The sequence below is a fragment of the Thunnus maccoyii genome, chromosome 5 (assembly GCF_910596095.1).
Source record: "Thunnus maccoyii chromosome 5, fThuMac1.1, whole genome shotgun sequence".
Lineage (NCBI taxonomy): Eukaryota > Metazoa > Chordata > Actinopteri > Scombriformes > Scombridae > Thunnus > Thunnus maccoyii.
Window position 1 is genome coordinate 7,009,288 of NC_056537.1, and position 10,703 is coordinate 7,019,990.

Genomic DNA, 10,703 nt, shown 5'->3' on the forward strand with positions numbered 1-10,703 from the left:
AGATTATGGGAGTCTGTCAACATCCCAGTCTTCAGGATATTTTTCTGCAAACCATAATCAGACAGGCACGAAAAATCATCTCAGACCCAACTCATGTTCTTCACCCTGAATATCAGCTCCTCCCCTCAGGCAGACGGTACAGAGTTCCCTTAAACAAGCACAACTGTTTCAAACATTCCTTTGTCCCCTGTCCATTAAAGCCCTCAACACCACCTAGGCTGTAATATGTATATGCCGTAGCTGTACTACTTCTTCTTGTTGTTCATCACAGTATTTATTTATTTATTGTAACATGTGTGCACTTTTATGATGATGCAGAAGGGCACGTGCAATTGATGGATGAATGTATTTGTTGTCTTTACTGTTGTTTTTTTTAATACTGCAGACATTGTGAAGTCCAAGGCAAATTTCCCACTGGGACAGTAAAGTATATCCTATCCTATCCTCAGAGTTATTGACAGAGGATCTCGTACTTGTGAGAACCAGCATAGTGAAAGCTGGAGTTTGAAAAGGGTGGGATAGGGAATTGCATTCCATACAATGGTCATCATAGAAATATTGTTTATATATTTATATCAGAGTACCTTTAAGTTTTTTGAGGCAGGTCCAAGTCAAGTCTGAAGATTTAAACCTCTAAGAGATGTTTTGCCACTATAACAATGTCCTCCCACTTTGGCCTTTGCTCCTCCAGTCAGTAAGTCCTTGGTAACAATGAGCATTAATTTACTGACATACTGTTACACCCATTGACCTATTTAAGTAGATGAATTAGGGGGCTTTAATTAGTTTTAATTATTTACTGTAACTCTGCAGAAAACCACAAATGTTTCATCATATATATAGTTGAGTCCCATTCTTTAACAGTGTTCTGACCTTTTGACCCACCTGTTGAGCCCACCACAGCCAATAAATGGTATGATGACTATAACTAACCAAGGACAGCTAGTAACATAGTTCATTGTAAGGCAATGCAATAGTTGAACTTCAAAAGAAAATCATCATTGCAAATTGCAAGTTTTCAGAGTTGCACATCATGCTACTGAACTTAGCAACAGATATGCCTCAAAAAATTACATTCCTGCAGGTTAATTTACAAGATAACTCTCAGTCTGAAAGCCCCTTTTGTTGTTCAAATCATTGCTGCTCACATTTGAAACTTGCTATTACGTGAAAAACTACCTAAAGTTAAGTGATAACTGCTGACTTGAAATGTGAGCACTGTCTGAAGGAGACATGGTTTGTCCTCAACTACTGCATAATTTAGGTATTAAATTCAACATAGAAATATAAATATCTTATAATTTTATCAAGATGCTGTGAATTCACAATTTGTGTCTAAACCAAGAAACACCTCACTGCAACATCAGGGAACACAACCAACCCTGTTTCTATGGACACTTCGGGATCAAAGCTTCAGTGTTATGATGCGTGCAGATAAGGTACTTGGATCTGTACTTTTGAATGGCAGCAACCAGGAAGTAGCCCAGAGGAAACAAGCTTGTTTTCAAACCGAAGCATCTGATATAAGTTACAGTTCTAATTGAATCAAGCCCACCGTTCCTATAGACAGGGTTTCCCTGAGATGCTATCCACCACTGACTGTGATCTCAGAGCAAAACAAAAGGATGACGTCAGTGAGGAAACAGAAGAGAAAGAAGAAGGCATGCTCCCAATTACATGACAGTGTGATACATTAAAGAACAAGGACTGCATGTTTTAGGAGTAACATTTATTGTTGGGACCTGATGGAAACTGCTACTATTGATGAATGAAGAGATGAACTAATGCGCTAACAGAGCTGTTCCTAAGATAAATAAAAAAACATAATTTATGTCATTTGCCATGCAAAAATCCAAAATATTTGCTTTTCCAGCTTCTCATAGTGAGGATTTGCTGTGTTTCTCTGATTCATTACACTGTAAATTGAATATCTTTGTGTTTTGAACTGTTTGCCAAACAAAACAAGCAATATGAAGACACCGACGTGGACTAATGATGGACATTTTTCAGCATTTTATATCTAAACTAATAAAAGATTAATTGCATAATTGAAAACAAACAGAAACTGACAGATTAATTAATAATGAAAATAATAATTAGTTACAGCCATACAGCAGCAACATATGAAGTGGTGTAATTGAAATTCTAAATAAAATTGTTAATTATTGTTGTATCTCACAAGTGACAAATATCTGCTGCTCTTTTTTTCTTAATACATATGTTTAGGTTAAATATATCATTTTTCTTAAATACATGACTTTGATAAACTGTCATACGATTTTAAAGGGTAAGGCTGGTATTATTCTATATTTTGCTTATTGTCAACAACAATGAGAAGAAAAAGTCCAAAAATGTGTTCGTCCATCTCTCAATACCTACTGCACCGAGTTCCCTGACCTATCTGTGGCGCTCCGCCCAAAGCCCATTGGTTCCTCCTGAAGACATAAATCTTTTAAAACAAGTCACAAATATCTAGTTTGATTATTTTTTTTAGCTCCACTAATTTTCTAAAACAGCTGAACACTGTAGTTTTTTTAGACTCAAACAGGAGTAATTAGTGCTTTTGTTGGAGACTATGTTCAGCTGCAAATTAATACAAATTTGGCGCTTGAATGAGTTTTTACAGCAGCAGGACGTCAAATAAATCAAAATAAACAGTGTGCGTGTTCACGGTAATGAAGGAAGATGTCACGCAGTGCAACAGAGAGGCACATTGAAATGTTTTTAATAGTTTTGAGACAACAACGGAGCTCTATGGCACAGAGGATTGGAGTATTGCATACGCAGGCAATACTTGTTAGGATCAATTCATGTTGGTTTTGGTCTTTGTTGAAAATAACAAAAATATTGAATATCACCAGCCTTATAATCTTCCAAAAAAAAAAAGTGCAGTCATATCGGAATCAAGTGACATTCATTTATTATGCTTTCACCAGATAAATTTATAACAAAAACACAATTTCAAAACCTGCCTGCGTTGTGTACCTGTGATACAGAACAGAGGCAGACAACGAAGATTACAGAGCTTTGCTGCAAAGCACACAGACACGTTAGTACGTCAAGTCAGTTTATTTCTCTGCTCTGCTCATCCTCAGTCCTGAGCTGGAACGAGGGAGGAAGATGAGAGGCGCAGGTAAAAAAAAAAAAAAAAAAAAACAACAACTTATTCACAGTGCTTAGAAATGCTATAGTGGTTTGGGACCCCTCCCTCTGGATCCACATGTACCCACAATGGGATTGAATCCCACTAGAGCCTTTAGTTCTTCCTGTTTCACTTTCACCCCTCTTTCTGTCTCGGTAAAGAAGAAACACGGAGGACCGGCCGACCTCCGTTAAAAAAAAACGACAACATAGAAAGCTTATTCACACCACAGCTCTCACCTCCACAGATCACGACGGTTCATCAAACGTCTGGTCTAACCAGGGAAGATAATTGTGGACTGCAAAACAATGCACTGGACATTACCCTGAAAGTCTGACTGATATGAATGTATTGCTTTGGTTGAACTACATGAAGGCCACCCCTTATCTCAAAAAAGCATCTATGAAAACGTGATTGTCTCAGTCCGCCGTACTGACACCAGAAACACAGCTGATTGTCACACAACATCATATTTAAAATTTTTGTGGCTAATATGAGCTAAGAGAGTGACTCATAGCTTTTAGGATAAGTAGAGGACCTCAAATCCTGACACATTTTCCATTTCTGTTTTCTACCCAGACCCCATTTTTTATCATTTTAGAGTTTGATGTGTTGCAGATCTTAATAGCAGGGCAGTATGATTGTGAGAATGACCATATCACTCTGATTTTCCTACACAACAAATAAGTGACCTCTACTCTGTAGGCCAGGAAACTGTAGTTAGATCTGTGCTGTGAGTGAAAAAAAACAGCTTTTTCTAAAATTATTTCAGACTCTGGGCAATCCATGCACTGGAAATTTAAACCATTTTCCATACATTATCCAGACTTTCCAGACATGCACAGGAACCTTGATCACATGGCCCAGGAGATGTTGGCCGTGTGCTCCTTGGCCTTCATGCGTAGCACTGCGATGCTGGACGAGCGCCTCTCAAACTCAGGCTTGGTTTCGAAGGCGTGGTGGCCGTTGGCGGCCGGCGTGAGGAGGGAGTCTGCGCTGAAGAAGTTGTTGAGGGAGACGTGGCCGAACTGGTTCTGCTGGTTGGGGAAGCCCACGTAGCCGTGGTCGGCGGCGCCGGCGGCCGAGCGTGGGGAGTGCGAGTAGGAAGTGACGCAGGGAGGGGAGCCTCGGGGCAGCATGCACGGGGACACGACAGAGCCGCCGGGAGAAGGGCTGGGCCACAGGTTGTTAGGGATCTGTTGGGTGAAAGAGTGTGTGAGACACTGGGGAGGATAACTTTCACATCATGAGGATACACGAGAGCAGCGGCGCCAAAATGAGTTCAATTAGATTAATAAACTGGCCTTTTATAAAGATTTCAACTGGCTGTATAGACGGATAGATTTAGGCTTACATATACATTTAGCAGTGGTTCCCAAACTTTTTGGGATAAATTGTCATTAGCTGAGATGTTACTACATATTAAACATTTTTAATACAGTGGTTTTAATATGTTTTCTGCTTCATCTGTTTTAATATATTTGAAAACACATCATAGCACATAATTAATGTAAATGTCACCTCAATTTAACGTGATGAAATGATACTAAAAATGCACAATAATTATAAAATGAGAAATTCTGCAGCATCCTCAGACTGTCCTCAAGGCACCGCAGGGTGCCACGGCACACGCTATTGGTTTATAGGAATGTTTACGTCTTGCATGCTGCACTGAAAATAAAAAATTTTAAAAAATATATAGGACCTAAATCTTCTATTCTCTATCTATGCACATGTTCTCTGTTGCAGCCCAGCTGAACTATCAGGAAGCTGCAGGAGTCACCAGCAGAGAAAAAGAATAAACAAAAATAAAGTTATAGATCTAAAGATTAATGCCGCGGCTGCCGAGTATACGTGTAGTTGCAACTGTTACAACTTAGTAGATTAAATGTTTAAAATGCACATTTCTTAAATACACAGTAAATCTTTAATTGGTTCTTTCACCTGTATTACAAAAACAGGTTTTCTCACTTAACTCTAGTTGTTTTTATTTGTCCAGGTTTGATCTATTTCTGAGATTCATCCCAATATAATGAAGGTGAATGGAACTGTGTTTGTGGTGCTCTAAATATTAAAAAAATACATTTAATAAATTAAACAGAAACATTTCTTTCCATAAATGATAATTCTACTTTCTACCAAAGAAATAATCTCTATGAAAACTGTTGACCTTGTGTTTTGTGGATTATCCAGAGTAAGCTAAAGGCTGCTTCTAGAGAGAGATTTTTGTGTTATTTACACCTCCATTGTAATATATTTGCAGCAGAAAACTCACAGACACATGTTTCAAAACCTGGACAAATGAAACAGAAACTATCTGCATGATAAGATATCGCCAGAGGTAAAAAAAGAAAAAAAAAAGTTTGGGTTTTTTGAGCGAACCAACAATTTAAGGATCAATATCTCAAAAGTCCTCTGAATTCACAAGGATCCAAATAATCCCAAAGACACAACCCGTCTTCTAATCTCGGAGGAGTTTCCATATTTTTAGATTTTGGCATTTTATTAGAGTGTCAGCGAGCAGCAGACAGGACAGAGAGGACAGAGAGCAGACATGCACCCATCTGGTCAGCACACAGTAAACACCACACTAACTGATTCTAAAGGCAGGAGCTTCAGTCCACAGAACCGCAGAAAGCATGTCCGCCTTTAACATAAAAATACAGTCCTCACTGACAGATCACATTCAAATGACTTCATTCACTTGTCAATGACGCCAAGATTTCAATCAAACCAAGAAGACAAGCCAGGATAAATACTGTAAGTAGCATGAGAGCAGCATGCAAATTCATTTGTTCTTGAAATGAAGAGCGACTATAGTTTGATATCAAAAATACAGATAAATGCAGCAAAATTGTTCCATAAATTCTACATCAATGAATAAATATGGCAGCAAAATCAGAAAAATCTTCAAAAGTAGATATACTGTAGACTGAACAGACTGGCTTTTGCTCAGCACAGGACACCTTTTGGCAAAGTAGAGAATTTTTTACTGAACACCACGAACCAATTGTGGTTTGGTCAAGAGTAAAAGTCTGATTTGACAGTTAGATAAACTCCTTTTGTAGCACGAAAATGTGGTTGTAGCATGAGAGTCAGCTTGGCCAATCATCCGTTTTGCCTTCCTGACAACATGTGCCATCGATAAGCAGGACTTCAGTCTTTGCCTAAAAAGAAATGGCCAACAATTGTCAACAAAACAAAACCAAACCCTTTAAAACCCACAAGAATGCAATCCATGTCCACTGTGTTTAGGGAGACAGAAACACCAACTGCCAACACAGTTACATGTAGCTAAAAAAAAAAAAAAAAAAAAAAAAAAAAAAGAGGATAGTCTATTTAATGACAGTAATCTGGATCAGCTGTATGAACGGGCATGGCTGATATCCAAGGGTATCTATCAGAAACATGTGTGAGGAAAATACGAGACAGTCCAACAGATTTCTAACCTGGTCTCTTGGTCTGCCAGGGCATAGCAGCGCTGTTAACTGTGACTTTTACTGCTTTTATACAACTCTCCTATGAATATAACACATAAGCTGCTTTCTGTACGCTCAAAATGTGAGCACACGCCTCTCCAGAGAACTGCCTCCTGCATATTTCCATCTCTGCAAAACCTACAACATTTTGGAGGCCTCATCCCAGTTTCTGATTAGGAAACACCTACTGAAAGGACAAACTGACACAGTCTGTCTCCTCTCACCTCCTCTTGTACCTGACCTTTGTCCAAACTGCAAGATAAATGTTCAGCTAACATGAAATCTGATATAAGGTCATTAATTCAGCCGTGACACCTCACAGTCTCTAATCAGCGTTCAGCCTCTTATCTGAAGATGGGTTTCATAATAAGTGATTAATAGAGCAACAATGACAGCGGACTGATTCATGCAGATAACAGCGTTCATTTGCTGTAGCGTGAATTAAATGAGTATTTGTTGAAGAGGAATAAGAGAAATGAAGGACGGAGATCAGAGGCCGCTGTGAGGTTTTACGCACCAACCGGAGTCTGAGCTTTAAATGATCTTTGTTCATTTGACATAGACAATATTTTAACTGTTACAGAAAAAAAAGGTGAATAAAAACGTACCTGTGTGTAACTGTCCGTCCTCGGTAACACGGATAAATCGTAGGTGGCTGCAAAGTGAGTTTTGGCTTGTTGGATCTGTCCGTAGCGCTCTCTTTTCCTCCACTTTGCTCTTCTGTTCTGAAACCAAACCTGGAAGGCAAAAAAAAAGAACAAATAAAATAAAACCAAATAACTGAAGCCATTTTGTGAGTTTTTACAAGATTTTAGACGAGAAAAAAAAGTACACCTCAAGAAAAAGCGTACACAAAATCTGGTTAAAATCAATTAAATATATTTTTGTAGAGCATTGCGCAATAGTAAAGAAGATTAATAAACGTGTTTGTCCCTCTGAAAAATATTTTTAATTAGCTAACATATTTCTGTGGTATTTTTTTTATGTAAAAGCACCTATGGAGATATTTTACGCAAAGCAGCGTATCTCGCCCTCCTTTCTTTATTTTATAGTTTCTTCTGCTCAAGTTAAAGCTCCTAATAAACTTAAAACATAAGAGTCCGATGATAAACTGTACCTGCACTCTGGCCTCTGTTAATTCCGTCCTCATGGCCAGCTGTTCCCTCACATAAACATCTGGATAGTGAGTTTTCTGAAAGACTTTCTCCAGCTCCTCCAGCTGCGCGCTGGTAAAGGTCGTCCGGTGTCTCCTCTTCTTACTGCTGGACACGTTACTGTCGCACTTGTCTCCCATGTCGTCCAAATCCGTTTTCTCCTGTCCGGTTGTGACCGGAGACGCCCGCAGAGTGCAACAATTGTCCATCGACCTCCCGAGGTCCGAGTGCAAAGTGTCGTCGTCTGTTTTTGGCACACCGTAATTGGCTGTGTAGTGAGCAAACACACAAAGTTATAAATGAATGATAATGCATTTTACACATGCTGAGTCATTATATTGCACGTGCATCTTAAAGATTAAAATATAAATATGGACAATGCAAATTAGTATGTGGCCCAATCAGCCTTTAAGATAATTTATTAATATTAAGACAGTTTTTATTATACTAAAATAAACAGAGTGGAAGAATTAAAAAATAACAACAAACTTATGCGAATTTCAAACATGTTTGAAGTAAAAAAAAATCAAAGAAACCACATCCAATGAGTGTAATTAAATGTGAAAGTTTTGAAATGGAAAAAAAAACAACAGGAAGTTATTTTTTTTCTAAAACTTTCTTGAAGTGTCACACAGATGCACAACAGCTCATATCGAACCGTACAAACAGTGAGAAGTTCTATTTTTACGCACCGTTTTGGTCTCCGCAGGGCGAGGAGCGGTGTTCGCTACTCTGAAGCCCGAAGGCCTGCACACATTTCGGGGGAGACTTGCTGAAGTACTGCGCGCTGTCCAGGCTCTCGATGACTTGATCCATGTAGTAATCGCTGGCCTTCATCGCTTGGCTTTTCAAGGCAAACTTATCCTCCATGTACTCCATCATCTTATCCACGAACTCCGCTCGCTTTTAATCAAATGTCACCATAAAAAAAAAAAGACACTAATCGCCGTCGCGCACCGATGAACGGAGCGGTCCCTCGTAATGCAATAATTCGCCAATGGAGTTAATTTGCTCTGTCTTGAAGGCAACAACGTCTTTATAGCCCCAAAGAGAATGAGATCCTTAAAGAGCCCCCCTCCTCTCTGAATATGAAGCAGCACCAACTCCTCCCACGCCCCTGAATCCAAACCAAACAGCAGTTTGAAGTGATTCTGGACCCACAAGGACTCTGAGAGGAGACAATCAAAACTGACTTTAATTTACAGCATGTTTAGACGTTCAGAATGAGGCAATCATTTATCTGCTGCTACACGTTGTGACTACAAACGGGATTTAATCTGAGTCTCTGGATACTTCAGGAGGTCGCTGATCTCTGCTGCTCATTTATTGCGTTTTGTGTTTTTAGTGTTTTAACTTGTATGTTGCCGGAATGAAGTCAACAACAAAAAATCTCCTTCAATTTATATTTGAATGTGCATCAAAAATACTTTAATTTAATTAATTCCAGGAAATATTCTAATGATTATTTTATGCCTCACAGGAAACTAACCAATAGACTTACAGTATATTTGTCTTATACGTATATTTCAACGTATATTTCAAGATGAAATATCAACAGTTAAATATGTTTGAATTTGTCTGAGAGAGCAAAAAAAAATTTTTTTTACAGAAAGCAGGACGGAAAATTATTTATTTATTTGTATTATTTGCTGCGTCCAGTATGTTTTGCACTAGAAAATATGTCTCCAAATGTAGTTCTTTCTTTCCATTTTTAAGAAATTACAGTCAAGTTACACAATTGAACCATTAATTAGGCACGTGCACGCCTGAGAATACTTAAATTACATAGACAATGAGGGGAGAGGAGGGGGTTTAAATTAAATAAATTATTATTATTGTAAGTCCTGACATTTTGACAAATGAAGGCGACAGTCAATATATTAAATGTACAGTTTTCATCATGATGTTCAGTGTGGATCAAACTGATCGTATTGAACATCACATCTGTGTTAACAGACAGATGTTGGGCTCTATTTGCATTTCGGGTCGACTCAAAAAAAACTGTAACAAATGTTTTTTAAAATGTATTTTGACTAATTTAATGTGAATCTGATGTCAGTGATGTCCGATATTTTGTTTGCTCTCAGACTGAAATTAAACCAAACTTTTTAAAAAATGTCAGATTTCATATTCTCAAACAATCAAACTGACGTTTTAAATCCGATGTTGGACGATTTTGTCATTAGAAGAAGAAATGAGTGATTGTGACTTTTTTCAGTAAAGATAAAAGACTGAACGCTTATTGCTGCTTATTTTATTTATTTTACTTAGTTTATTTATGTTATTTATTTTCTTTATTTTATTTTATTGTGACTCAGAGACCAAAATAAGGATCAATAAAGAAAATAAATAAATAAATAAATAAAGAGGGCCGCTGCCTTCAGTGAAAAGCTGAGGTTTGACAGCTATCCTTTGTGAAAATAAAACATCAATTTAGGATTAATATTTGACATCTAAAAGTCCTGTTAATGAAGTATTGACCTTTTTCTTGCTTGAATTAAAGACCAAACATCCTCCTCATGCAGGAAAGTTGAGTTTCATTGAACCCAGCCGCCCTGCCTGCATCCAGGAGCAGACACACAGGACTCAACAGGGAGGGTTTTTTTTTTTTTTTCAAAAAAAAAAAAAAAAAAAACAGGAAGAGCTGTTCTTCTATTTCTTCTTATTGGAGGAATTATGTTACCACTAACCAAAACCTATCTCCCACCTCCACATCTCCACGCAGAGCCACACCACCTGCAAGGCACACCATGCGTACTGTATAGCTATGGTTCGCTGTAGGGTCAGTGGCAGTACCTGGGGCTGCACGGTGCCACAAGAGAAAAAATAAAAATAAATAGAGGTGCTCTTAAGTAGCAGGGGGGGGTGTCTTATTGGGCTTCTAAGATGACCCCGCACACTGGCTCACGCTGAGGAGAAAATGTGAAA

General features: G+C 38.3%; 1 protein-coding gene across 1 annotated transcript; it reads right to left on the minus strand.

Annotated features, from left to right (window-relative positions):
• Nucleotides 1-2,903: 2,903 nt before the first annotated feature.
• Nucleotides 2,904-10,367, minus strand: alx1 (ALX homeobox 1). The gene is made up of 4 exons (XM_042410611.1): nt 8,468-10,367; nt 7,739-8,043; nt 7,230-7,358; nt 2,904-4,338 (listed from the first exon to the last, which is right to left on the minus strand). Exons 1-4 carry the CDS (start codon nt 8,655-8,657, stop codon nt 3,997-3,999), a joined length of 966 nt encoding a protein of 321 aa, XP_042266545.1. The 5' UTR covers nt 8,658-10,367; the 3' UTR covers nt 2,904-3,996.
• Between the last annotated feature and the right edge of the window lie 336 nt (nt 10,368-10,703).

What these genes read in the sequence shown, in the direction of transcription:
- alx1 (XM_042410611.1), bottom strand. Translation starts at nt 8,657, where the DNA reads ATGATGGAGTACATGGAGGATAAGTTTGCCTTGAAAAGCCAAGCGATG. An exon ending in GCCCTGCGGAGACCAAAACG is followed by an intron (nt 8,044 to 8,467) that starts GTGCGTAAAAAT and finishes CTCACTACACAG; the next exon opens with CCAATTACGGTGTGCCAAAA. An exon ending in GGACGGACAGTTACACACAG is followed by an intron (nt 4,339 to 7,229) that starts GTACGTTTTTAT and finishes TTCACCCAACAG; the next exon opens with ATCCCTAACAACCTGTGGCC.